The following is a 12627-nucleotide window of genomic DNA, read 5'->3' as shown; positions in this document are numbered from 1 at the left end:
ATGCAGGATTAAGACTGTATGGAAGTTGTTTATCGACATAATGATGATACCCAGCTCTAATTCTTTTTTGTCTCTAGGATCATCAGAATCTGACTGTTGGTTCCATCTAGCTAAATATTGTTGCTACCAAGTGGAAGTGACTTTCTGGGATGTAAGACAGGGGTCTTTCCCAATGCTACCAGGAATTGCTGAAAATTGAACTCAAGGCCTTCTGAATGCAAAGCATGTGTCTACTACTCTTACAGCCCTTGTGATAGGTACCTTTAAATGACTATGTAAACTAAGGAAACAACTGAATTAAAGTGATTACTGTCACTGCTCAGTCCATTTTGATGGTGAGCTCCACTCTGGGAGAGCCATCATTGCTGACACCTTAGAACCAGCGGGGTGGAAGACTGCAGCGTAGCTAGCTGGTGTCCAGGAGCCACTGGCCCTGGCACTGAGACTGAGAACATCTCTAGGGCCAACACAGCATTTAGCCACTGACCTTGGTGCTGATTGACTGCTGGGACAGTTTGTACAGCTCAGCTTGTTTGACTGGGTGTGCGTGTGTGTGTGCGGGTGGGTGTTACAGGCACAGGGAAATGAACTGGGAAATGTGCATTGGGTGAAAATACTCCACTCTCCTTGAAACACAGCAAGAGAAAATGACCTCCCTGTGTTTTAAGCCACATGTTCAAAACCTCCCTAAATCTGAGCTGAAAGTTCTCGTTTCCCACTTACTTAACAAATGCATGTGACACTATCATGTACCCAGATTTGAGCAGCTGCCTGGTGGTTTTGGTGTTACTTTTAAAAAAGTAGTTTTAAAACAATAAAGTTGAAGCAGCAGCTGACATAGGCTGTGAACACCAGTAAACACCAGTTGTGCAAAACAGAACACCTTTAAAGCATTTTAGCATTAGCTAAAACCTCCCCTCGCGGGCCCCAACCCACTCCTCTCACACCAAAAATGTTTGCTGGATAACATTCAGATCTGCGCCACAAATGTCAGTCTCTCGCAAACAAAGGCAGCTCCTTATAAGCAGAAAAAGCAATTATAATGTATTTACATTCATTCTGTTTATTTTTTAAAAATGCTGTCTGTCAAAATTGGATGATAAAGAAAGCCTGCACTCCTCTCCTTTTTTTTAAGTTAGTAAGGATATTTCCATTGCAACTTTTCTGCTTAAAAATAAAAAATAAAAATTTCCTCGGTAAATTTGCCCTACTCAGAGACAGACTTGTGTTTGTTTAATGATTCACCATGGAATGAGAGGCTAGAAGGTGCTTGTTCTCTTTCTGGTTTTGCAAATGAATGTTTATTCGTGGAGTTCAGAAAGACCACCAGGAATGTAATTTTATGTCCTTTGATTCTAAGTGTCTTACCTATCAAATGTGTCCTGATAAAAGCACAGTCTGAAACTGCCTTAGTATTCACTATCGCCTATGTAAATGAGCTCTGTGAAGATCGGCAAAATCAGCCTTCAACTGTAGGACTCATTTTCTTCTGAGTATAATTTCCACAGCAGTTTTAGCACATGTAAAAATGCTGCTGGTTTTATCAAAGCCAAAAAGCCGGGTGGGGGGATGCAGTGAGCTCCCCTTACCCACTCAATTAGGAGCATAAGAATTTGGAGGAAACATCTGGAGAGGCGAGGAGTTCTATTTGTTTCCTTTTACGATTATATCATGCATTTTGTGTTTTATGCTGTAAACTGCCCTGTGGTCTCATGGTGAAGAGTGGTATATAAATTCAATAAAAATAATAATTAACCCCAAACCACCCCAATTTTTACGCAAGTTTTGAGATAGAGGCTTTTATTGTGGTGACATTTTTCTTCTCTCTGAAATCAGCTTTCTGCAATCTGTGCTCTCTATATGCTTTAAGCAACTTCTGGCACCCTGACTATTGGCCAATCTGGCTGCATTTGTGAGAGTTGAAAACCAACAACCTAAGGAAAGCAGCAAGTTGTGGAAGCTTGGTTTAAACCAGTGGTTCCCAAAGGGGGTGGTGCCACACTCTGGGGGCTTGCTAAGAGGCAGGGAGCTGGAGGTGATGATTTAAGTGACTTTAAACCGGACATTGAGAAACAGGTATCACTTCATCAAGTCCATCCATCACATTAAGAATTTACTCAACAGTGAAGTAGTTACTAAATGTGGTGTCTAAAATCCTTCCTGGTATCACTGGATCAAAGTTCATCCATTTTGTTGAATTAATCCAACTAAATATATTCTAATGGATTTTGAATAAATGTGCAATCAATCACTACTGTTTCAAAGTTTATAGTGTTATTATCTTTCTTAGTGGGTCATGCAAACCACTATTCTGAATAACAATTTTCGTAGGGTAGGGAGTGCTGGGGGTGAGTTTATGGAACCAAGCAGGAAGTAGCCTGAAAAAGCTTGAGGACCACTGATTTAAACCAAGGGTGGTGAATGTTTTTCAGCCTCAGCACCATGCTCCCTCCTCGGGTACCTTCTGGGTCTCACGCCAGTGGTGGCGCCAGAGACAAAAAGTGGGCACAGCAACAGATGCAAGTCTTAAACTGGGCTCCATTCCAGCAGCCATGCCCATGTCATTCACTTCCCAAGTGTGCTGTCTTGGAAAATAGACAGGGAGGGACTGCAATGGCACCACTTTTCCTCCAGTAGGAGGGAAACCTCATTTATTTCAAGGTGGTTGCTTCTGAGCAAAACATAACAAACAAGTCAATTATGTATTATTCTGTAAAGACAGCACACATGTCTCCCACATAGTCATTGCTGGTCTGCTTATCATCACTGGGCCACTGTTTATTAATATTCGGTAACCACAGATGGTGAAAAATGCAAAATGAATAAGCAAATACAACCATAGAATAATTAAACATCTTATAGCTGCAGTAAGTCAATATTCCTTTAGATGGTACTTTAACCTTTTTTCAGTCAAGGCTGGCAAAATGATTTATGTGTATATGTATGATTTGCTGAGAGTTGTGAAACTGCATCTATTTGTTGCTGTTGTATATTTGTATATTCTCCTCCTGGGAGCTCAAGGCTGTCTTCGCTTTTATCTTCATAACAGCCCTGTGAGGTAGGCTAGAATGAGAGTTGGTAGTTCAGACATCAAGGTTGTGCAACAGCACATACTTCAGAGTATGTTTTGCCTCTCAGTTATCAAGGTTGGAAACATGCTTGTTTTATTTCGGTATTTTGTTATAAATGTCCGGACTGTGAAATGCTGTTGTTAAAGCAACAAAGCTGTTTTGCTGGCTTTTCTTGTCATCATCTCTGAATGGTGCTACATAGCAATGGTGTTGCCGGGGCCCTGCTGGATCAGGCCAATGGTCCATCTAGTCCTGTTCCCACAGGGACCAGCCAGATACCTGTGGGAAACCCACAAGCAAGACCTGTGTGCAATAGCACCCTCCCCTCCTGTGGTTTTGCGCTACTAGTATCTGGAAACATGCTTCTCCAACCATAGAGGCAGACCATAGCTATTGTGACTAAGAGCCACTGATAGCCAGGAGCGCCATGCATTTGTTGAATGCTCTTTTGAAGCCATCCAAGTTGGTCACAAGCTCCACCTTCTATGTGATATACAGCGGACCATCCAGTTACATACCGCTCTGGATACGTAACTTTGAGGTTAAAAATGTGGCAAACCCAGAAGTGTATTCTTCTGGGTTTCACCGTGCGCGCATGCGCAGAAGCGACGCCTCTGGTTATGGATTTTTCGGGGTGCGCACAGCCCCCTGGAATTAATTAAATCCATAACCAGAGGGTCCACTGTATATTTATAGCTTGCTTTTCTATCCAAGAGAGCCAGTGTGGTGTAGTGGTTAAGAGCGGTAGACTTGTAATCTGGTGAATCGGGTTCGCGTCTCCGCTCCTCCACATGCAGCTGCTGGGTGACCCTGGGCTAGTCACACTTCTCGGAAGTCTCTTAGCCCCACTCACCTCACAGAGTGTTTGTTGTAGGGGAGGAAGGAAAAGGAGAATGTTAGCCGCTTTGAGACTCCTTCGGGTAGTGATAAAGCGGGATATTAAATCCAAACTACTACTCCTCCTCCAAGAGCTCCAGCTTGTGCACCTTCTCTCCCCCCTCTGTTTAGAAGACATCTGAAGGCAGTCCTGTTTAGGGAAGTTTTTCATGACTGATGTTTTAATGTATTTTTAATCTCTTGTTGGAAGCCGCCCAGAGTGGCTTGGGAAACCCAGCCAGATGGGTGGGGTATAAATAAATAATTATTGTTAATGTTAATGTTAATGTTAATGTTATTGTTATTATTTGCAACAGCCTGGTGAGGTAGGAGAGAGACTTTGTGCAGGGCATCAGACAATGACTTTCTCTACACCCCTTGCCACACCGTCTAGCCCTAGGAGTCTTCATAAGGAAACTGTTTCCAGAGGAAGAACTGGGGTGAGAGACTTTGTCGTCATGGGGCAGTTGATTGACACATGTGCTGCCCCACCTCCAGCCTGAGGGACCTTCAGAATGGAGTCGCTGCCACAGGCATTATGTGTAAGTGTCTTCTAATGAACCAAATAGATCATGAGTCATGGGGAGAGCATATAATCAAGTCTGTAAAAATAATGTGTCAATTTGTTACTGGCCAGCATACATTTGTATATATCCCTGTCTGCGCACAGAAGGGTCACACATCAGTCTGTGCTTTCTGCATGCCATTCCTGTGAATGTGTGAATAAGCTTTGCTTTTCATTAAAATATATTTCCTTGGTAACAAAACAAATGCATGAATCACTGGTAAAGTACATTTTACCACTGTGTCTTCCCATAAAACAACTGGTACTCTAAGTATCCACCTCTCAGCATTAAGCAGTCACATTGACACCTGCAATAATTGAAACTGAATTTACAACTATGCAAGGAATTGTAATTGCTTTCATGGCATAGAAAACATGCAAGTAAATTTGCCTCACCACAGATTCACAGGGGGACTTTCAGCATGATAGCCCTTGATTGACGATTATATTTAGGGTCTGATTCTGTGGGGTTGTAAAATGCCCACAGTGCCTACTAAGCACTCCCATTACCAGATGCTTTGGGGATTTTATTACACCAATAGATCAGAAAGGGAGCGACAAGATGAATCCTATTAGCCACAACCTATAACCCAGAGTTTTGGGGGAACATAACGAACTGTGACCAACTTTGCTGATTTAGATTGTACCCCACAATCTATTTATGCCAAGATATTGTATATAAAATTAATCATTCCTCTATTCTGGTTTATGTAATTTGTGAATCACTGGGTTAATTTGTTTGAAATACCTAGCTATCTTTTTATTCTTTTTCCATTCCGTCCTTCCTCCCAAAAAAGATGCCCAGGGCAGCTAACAACGTAAAATAGCAAAGAAACCAAAGAATAATTTTAAACGGCAAAGAAACGACAATCACAACACATCACAAAGATAATAGCGGATAAAGCTTCTGATAGGGACCTGACACTCATTATCTCACCAAGATCTGGACAAATAAATGAGTTTTGATTTTGTGTGCGCATGGCTGAAGCAGGGGGACAACCTGATGAGAAGATTGAGTTCCACAGATGGGGAGCCGCCACAGATAATAACTTCTATCATTGCAGGGTACAGGACTAGCTGACTTGGGGTCTGTTCCAGCTCTACAATTCTGTGATTCTATGTTACCATCCATCTCATGGACCATGAACAGGGCCTCTCCCACTAATTGAAAGTTTAGGATGAAAGGTACTTGGGAATATGTTCCTTCAAATATTGGATCCAAGGTCATTTAGGGTTTTGCATCTTAGCATTAACACCTTGAACCAGGTACAGCAGCACAACAGCAGAAGCACGTATAGAAATCTGGGGTCTGGAACCAACCCCACTTTCCTCTGCTGCCTAGTTGATCAGCCATCAACTGGGTGGTGCATAAAGCATTGTTATCCCTGTGCTGCATCTGGGATTTATTGGGAGTGCTCATTCACGTATATTGAAATAATAGGGGTGGTAGAAACAAATGGCTAATGGGAGAATGTTCTTCCTGACTCAACAACAGATCAGATGGTTGTGAGACCACCACCAATCTCATGCTCACAAGGGAGGTAAGACATTAAAATTTGCCCCTCCTTCAACCATGCCATCCAAGCTGCACACCAAAACAGCACTAGGAACTGTGCATTCAGTACTAAATTGGGTTATCTAGAACTGGGTCCAACTGCTTTTTGCCCTTCCCTTGGTTTGAGTCATATGGACAGCAACATAGGGTCTCTTTCTATGGAATCTGTGCCTACCTTATTCAGGAGTGGGGACAGCTGTAAAAGATAAAACAGTTGACATTTTTCAGACTTCAAATTTTAGTCCTACATAGCAATACGATCTCAGTACTAAGGCATATCAATAATGTGAGTGATCATGATAAAGTAGGTTGAACAGATGCTAAAGGACACTACCTTGATCCAGCTATAATCAAGTTTATCTACAGCATTCAGCAAATATTTCTTACACTTTACTTCTATGGCTACTATTCCAGGCTGGTTCTGCTTGCACAAAGGCTGTCAATCATGTAAAATGATATCTTGGATTTGTAGAGTACACAGATGGCCTAGGATGAAATGACTAGCTATCATAAAGATGGATTTATCCTCCAGTCCCTGTGATGTACAAACAGAGTGAATTAAGTATCTACAGGACCTTTTATTTCTAATGTTAAGAGAATATTTGTATAGGTAGTATTTGCTGCAATCAAAGACACAAGAGCCCTGATTATACTCCCACAAAGCTATAAATGCAAGACTTTTAGGAGCTGAAATAATATGTGGTGAGGAACAAACTGATCTCACTTTGAATTTTTTTAAAGAGTGTTAAAAACAACTGAAACACTTGTGATTACTCTTTCTAGAAAATGTTCAGAGCCAATATGGATCGGAATGCCAGTTGCTGGGATCCACAAGTACAGACTGTGCAAACATAGTGTTGGAGTAGGTAGGATTTTGACCCGACCCAATAAGGCTCTTCTTATGGCCTTATGTAATCTCCTGGTGAGATCTTATCATATGAAGCAACAAAAATGTAACTAAAGCATTCACCTGTGTCAGTTCATTGCTGTCCACAAGACCATTGTTGTCTGAATCATAATATTTAAACATCTGATCCACCAATAATTTCTTCAAAGCCATTTTATCTTCAACACTTCTTTCTCTTGTTTGTAGTATGTATCTTCTGTTCTGGAGATCCAGCAGAAAGTTTTTCATCTTATTGTAGTCGATTGACTTACAGTTATCCCCTGCCAAGATAATAACATATTTAAGATTACTTGAATTAGATCTTTAAAAATTGTTTCCTACAAAAGGCAGGCTGTTCCTGTTAGCACAAATGCTACAATTGAATTTTGACCCTTAAGCGTGTGTAAATATGCCTAGATCAATATAGATATTAAACAATACAATCAAATGGAAAAAAATGGATGAACATGACTGGGGTTTTTTTCAGAATTGTGCAATGAAATTGGGCTTTGTCCATATGTGAGATTTCCAGCCAGCACTTCAACATATGCTTAGATACAATAGTTATTTTCTAGACTAGTGTGGGAATTAGTCCACAGCATAGGTAAAAAGGTACCCCTGCCCGTTCGGGCCAGTCTTGCCAGACTCTAGTGTTGTGCGCTCATCTCACTCTATAGGCCGGGAGCCAGTGCTGTCCACAGACACTTCCAGGTCACGTGGCCAGCGTGACAAGCTGCATCTGGCGAGCCAGCGCAGCACACAGAACGCTGTTTACCTTCCCGCTGGTAAGCGGTCCCTATTTATCTACTTGCACCCGGAGGTGCTTTCAAACTGCTAGGTTGACAGGCGCTGGGACCGAACCACGGGAGCGCACCCCGCCGCGGGGATTCGAACCACCGACCATGCGATCGGCAAGTCCTAGGTGCTAAGGTTTTTTTTTTTTTTAAATGATATTTATTAAAGTTTCAAAAAATACAAAAAATACAGAATACAAAAAGAAGAAAAATAAAGTTTTTTTTTAAAAAAATATAACCAAAAAAAGTAATATATATATATATATATATATATATATATATATAGAAACATACCAAATAAACAGTTAAAAAGACATTAATTTTCCATAGCCTATCTTCCCTATACTTATTTCCCCGGACCTCCTCATACCTCCCTTTTTTGTATTCCAGTTCAATTTATTAGTTCAGCAAATCCTTACCATTAAAATTACCCAGTTGCAAACCTTTTTTCATATCTCTTAAAGTATTACAGCTAAAAACCTCTTATTTTCTATCCAACATCCTTCTAAAATTCCTTAATTTTACAATATTTCTGTAAATAGTCTTTAAATTTCTTCCAGTCTTCTTTCACCGACCCTTCTCTCTGGTCTCGGATTCTGCCAGTCATTTCCGCCAGTTCCATGTAGTCAATCACCTTCATCTCCATTCTTCCAGAGTGGGTAGATCTTGTGTCTTCCAATACTTTGCGATGAGTATTCTTGCTGCTGTTGTAGCATACATAAAAAAGGTTCTATCCTTCTTTGGCACAAATTGGCCGACAATGCCCAGAAGAAAGGCCTCTGGTTTCTTCAAGAAGGTATATTTAAATACCTTTTTCAGTTCATTATATATCATTTCCCAGAAAGCCTTGATCTTTGGGCACGTCCACCAAAGGTGAAAGAATGTACCTTCAGTTTCTTTACATTTCCAACATTTGTTATCGGGCATATGATAATTTTTTGCAAGCTTGACTGGGGTCATGTACCACCTGTATATCATTTTCATAATATTCTCTCTTAAGGCATTACATGCCGTAAACTTCATACCTGTGGTCCATAACTGTTCCCAGTCAGCAAACATAATATTATGTCCAACATCTTGTGCCCATTTAATCATAGCAGATTTCACCATTTCATCCTGGGTATTCCATTTCAACAGCAAGTTATACATTCTTGACAAGATTTTTAGTTTTGGGTTCTAGCAGTTCTGTTTCTAATTTTGACTTTTCCACCTGGAAGCCTATTTTCTTATCCAAATTATATGCCTCCACCTAGGCGCTGAGGTTTTACCCACAGCGCCACCCGCGTCCCCACAGCATAAATATCAATAATTAGCATAAATTACAACAATAAGAAGCTAGAACAGTATGACAGCATTAGCGCACAAGGAGTTAAGCAGTTCAAACTTGGTTGATGAAAAGCATGTGCATAACAAAATAAAGCAACTTAAAATTCAGTTTGAGAGAAAAGCGAAAAGTTCCACTGAACTTACTCAATGAGAGTTCAATTTTCTACTTTAAAATGTCAATACAATTACCCAGGTAATCGTTATGCATGTGAGTTTTACTCAGAGAATTCAATCACTTCCTAATGATGACATTTTTCATATGTCTTTGAAAATAATTTCAGTTCTAAAGTATGAAGAATGGGTCAATTACAGAAGCTAATAAGGCTCACTAAACAGAGGTAAAGGGGGCATTCAGAAACCTGTCACCATCGACATGTCAAGCTTCTTTCACATAAATTATATTTTATGGAATGAAAAAAATTATAATTAAAAGCCATCAGTTACATCCATTATTTATTTAAAAATAGCAATTAAGTTCATACAGAAGAAATGTATGGCAAATTAATTCTGGTATAGAGAGGGCATCATTTTTTAGATTAAATGACTCACAGTGATTAGTGAATTCAAATAAGAGACAGCCTTGCATGCTTGATTCCACTAAATGGATGATAAGTAACCATATATATATGTATGATCCCTGGAACCATTCCAGGCAGTCTGTGGGGTAGGGGGAACCCAGAAAAAACCACCACTATGGCTATTTTAGGGACGCGGGTGGCACTGTGGGTAAACCACAGAGCCTAGGACTTGCTGATCAGAAGGTCGGCGGTTCGACTCCCCACGACGGGGTGAGCTCCCGTTGCTCGGTCCCAGCTCCTGCCAACCTAGCAGTTCAAAAGCATGTCAAAGTGCAAGTAGATAAATAGGTACCGCTCCAGTGGAAAGGTAAACGGCGTTTCCGTGCACTGCTCTGGTTCGCCAGAAGCAGCTTATACATGCTGGCCACATGTCCCGGAAGCTGTACGCCGGCTCCCTCGGCCAATAAAGCGAGATGAGCGCCACAACCCCAGAGTCGGTCACGACTGAACCTAATGGTCAGGGTTCCCTTTACCTTTACCTTATGGCTATTTTAGAGGTTCAGTTTGAAAGCTCATTGGGCTAGTTGACCTTGGGCTTGTTGCTCATTTTCAGTTTAACGTACTTCGTAGGATTGTTGTGAGGATACAATGGGGCAAGAGATAACATTGTACAGTCAGACCTCGGATTAAAGTCGCTTCAGGTTGAGTGTTTTCAGGTTGCGTTCCGCGGCGACCCGGAAGTAAGGGGACTGGTTACTTCTGGGTTTCACCGCTTGCACATGCACACACTCAAAATGACATCACACACATGCACAGAAGCAGCGAATCGCGGCACACACAGACGCGGGTTGCGTTCTGCTCTGGGTGCGAACGGGGCTCCGGAACAGATCCTGTTCGCATCCAGAAGTACCACTGTATGTTGCTTTGTGCTCTTTTGAGAAGAAAGTGGAATACAGATGCAAAAATGAGATAAAATTTAATAATATTTATAGTACCTAACATATAAATACAAATAAATAATATAAGGAAGGGCTGTGACGTATTTATTCAGCAGTAGCTGATGGAAAACTCTTCTGCAATTTCATGTTGCTGTACTTCACTTATGGATGCACAAGAAAATATATGATGTTCCAAAACAAACAATCATATTTATCTGTCTTACATATTCCACCTGCCCTTTTATTTCTAGCGTAAATGATTTAGTGTCATCGCGCCCTTTCTGATTGCATGGAGCCCAGACAGCCCCGTGGTTTTCCATGGATCTGAGGGCAATGAAACAATCACTGAGACGGCTAGAGCGCCGGTGGAGGATAACTCATTCTGAAGCTGACCAGACACAGGTTAGAAGTGGCGGTACCAAAACTTTCTTCACTGCCTCTATTGTATCTGCAGAAAACAGCAGCAGGAGACTCTTTCAGGTGGTTTGCAATTTAGCGGAACCACCTGTTACATCAGGGCCCAGTACGGGCCACATGATCTCCTGCAATGATTTTGCAAAGTTTTTTGCAGATAAAATAAAAAAATCCTTCCAGTAGCACCTTTAAGACCAACTAAGTTAGTTCTTGGTATGAGGATACTAACTTAGTTGGTCTTAAAGGTGCTACTGGAAGGATTTTTTTATTTTGACTATGGCAGACCAATACGGCTACCTATCTGTAACTGTTTTGCAGATAAAGTCGCTCAGATTCAGGAAGAGGTAGACTCTACTGTGGGAGCAGGGCCGAGGCGGGAGAGTGCTAGAGTCCTGTCTAGTCAAGTTGTGTGGGATCAATTCCAATCTGTTACCTCCGAGGATGTGGACAGGCTGCTTGGACGAGTGAAATCAACCACCTGTCTCCTTGATCCTTGCCTATCCTAGCTTATAAAAGCTAGCCGGGAAGGGCTGGGCGATGGGCTTCGCAGGGTGGTGAATGCTTCACTCTGTGAGGGAGCCTTCCCTAACCCACTGAAAGAGGTGGTTATCAAACTGCTTCTTAAAAAAACCATCTTTAGATGCGGCCAATATGGCCAACTGTCGCCCAGTCTCAAATCTTCCATTCTTGGGCAAGGTAATTGAGCGAGTGGTTGCTGAACAACTCCAGGCACGCCTGGAAGAAGCAGACCATTTGGATCCCTTCTAGTCGGGATTCAGGCCTCATCATGGGATTGAAACTGCCTTGGTCGATAATCTCCATCGGGCTAGGGACAAAGGTGAGAGCTGTTTCCTAGTTCTGCTGTATCTCTCAGCGGCTTTTGATACCATCAACCAGAACATCCTTCTGGATCTTCTAAGGGGCTGGGAGCTGGGGGCACTGTTATATAATGGTTCCGCTCCTTTCTCCTGGGCCGTGTTCAGAAAGTGGGGGGGGGGGGGATGAGTGTTCAGACCCCAGGGCTCTCACTTGTGGGGTGCCTCAGAGTTCTGTCCTCTCCCCCATGCTTTTCAACATCTACATGCAGCCGCTAGGAGAGATCATCAAGGGGTTTGAGTTGGGTGTTCATCAGTATGTGAATGATACCCAGCTCTACCTCCCATTCAAATCAGAACCAGTGAAGGCGGTGAAGGCCCTGTGTGAGTGTCTGGAGGTGGTGGAGGATGGATGGCGGCTAACAGATTGGGGTTGAAAACTGATAAGAAAGAAGTACTGTTTTGGGGGGACAGGGAGCAGGCGGGTGTGGAGGACTCCCTGGTTCTGAATGGGGTAACTGTGCCAGCTGCAGAGCCTAGGAATCATTTTGGATTCACAGCTGTCCAAGGAGGCACAGGTCAATTCTGTGACCAGGGCAGCTGTTTACCAGCTGCATCTGGTACGCAGGCTGAGACCCTATCTGCCCACAGACTGTCTCACCAGGGTGGTGCATGCTCTAGCTGTCTCTCACTTGGACTACTGCAATGCACTCAATGTGGGGCTACCTTTGAAGGTGACCCAGAAACTACAACTAATCCAGAATGCGGCAGCTAGACTGGTGACTGGGAGTGGCTGCCAAGGCCACATAACACTGGTCTTGAAAGACCTACACTGTCTCGTATTTTTTAAAAAACAAGAAAATCTTTAA

General features: G+C 42.2%; 1 protein-coding gene across 4 annotated transcripts in view; it reads right to left on the bottom strand.

Annotated features, from left to right (window-relative positions):
• FSTL5 (follistatin like 5) overlaps positions 1 to 12627 on the bottom strand; it is a 323917-nt gene that overhangs the window by 138896 nt on the left and 172394 nt on the right. For 2 of the 4 annotated variants that reach the window (XM_081021706.1, XM_081021708.1), the window contains exons 5-6: positions 7038 to 7234; positions 6243 to 6263 (exon numbers count right to left, since the gene is read on the bottom strand). In XM_081021706.1, coding sequence (XP_080877832.1) covers positions 6243 to 6263; positions 7038 to 7234 — 218 coding nt within the window. The remainder of the gene's footprint in view (positions 1 to 6242; positions 6264 to 7037; positions 7235 to 12627) is intronic. The other 2 variants (XM_081021707.1, XM_081021709.1) reach the window with 1 other exon arrangement.

The sequence above is a fragment of the Podarcis pityusensis genome (assembly GCF_964106645.2).
Source record: "Podarcis pityusensis genome assembly, chromosome: 9".
Classification (NCBI taxonomy): domain Eukaryota; kingdom Metazoa; phylum Chordata; class Lepidosauria; order Squamata; family Lacertidae; genus Podarcis; species Podarcis pityusensis.
Note: the sequence above shows the minus strand (reverse complement) of the source record. Positions and strands in the feature narration are given on the sequence as shown.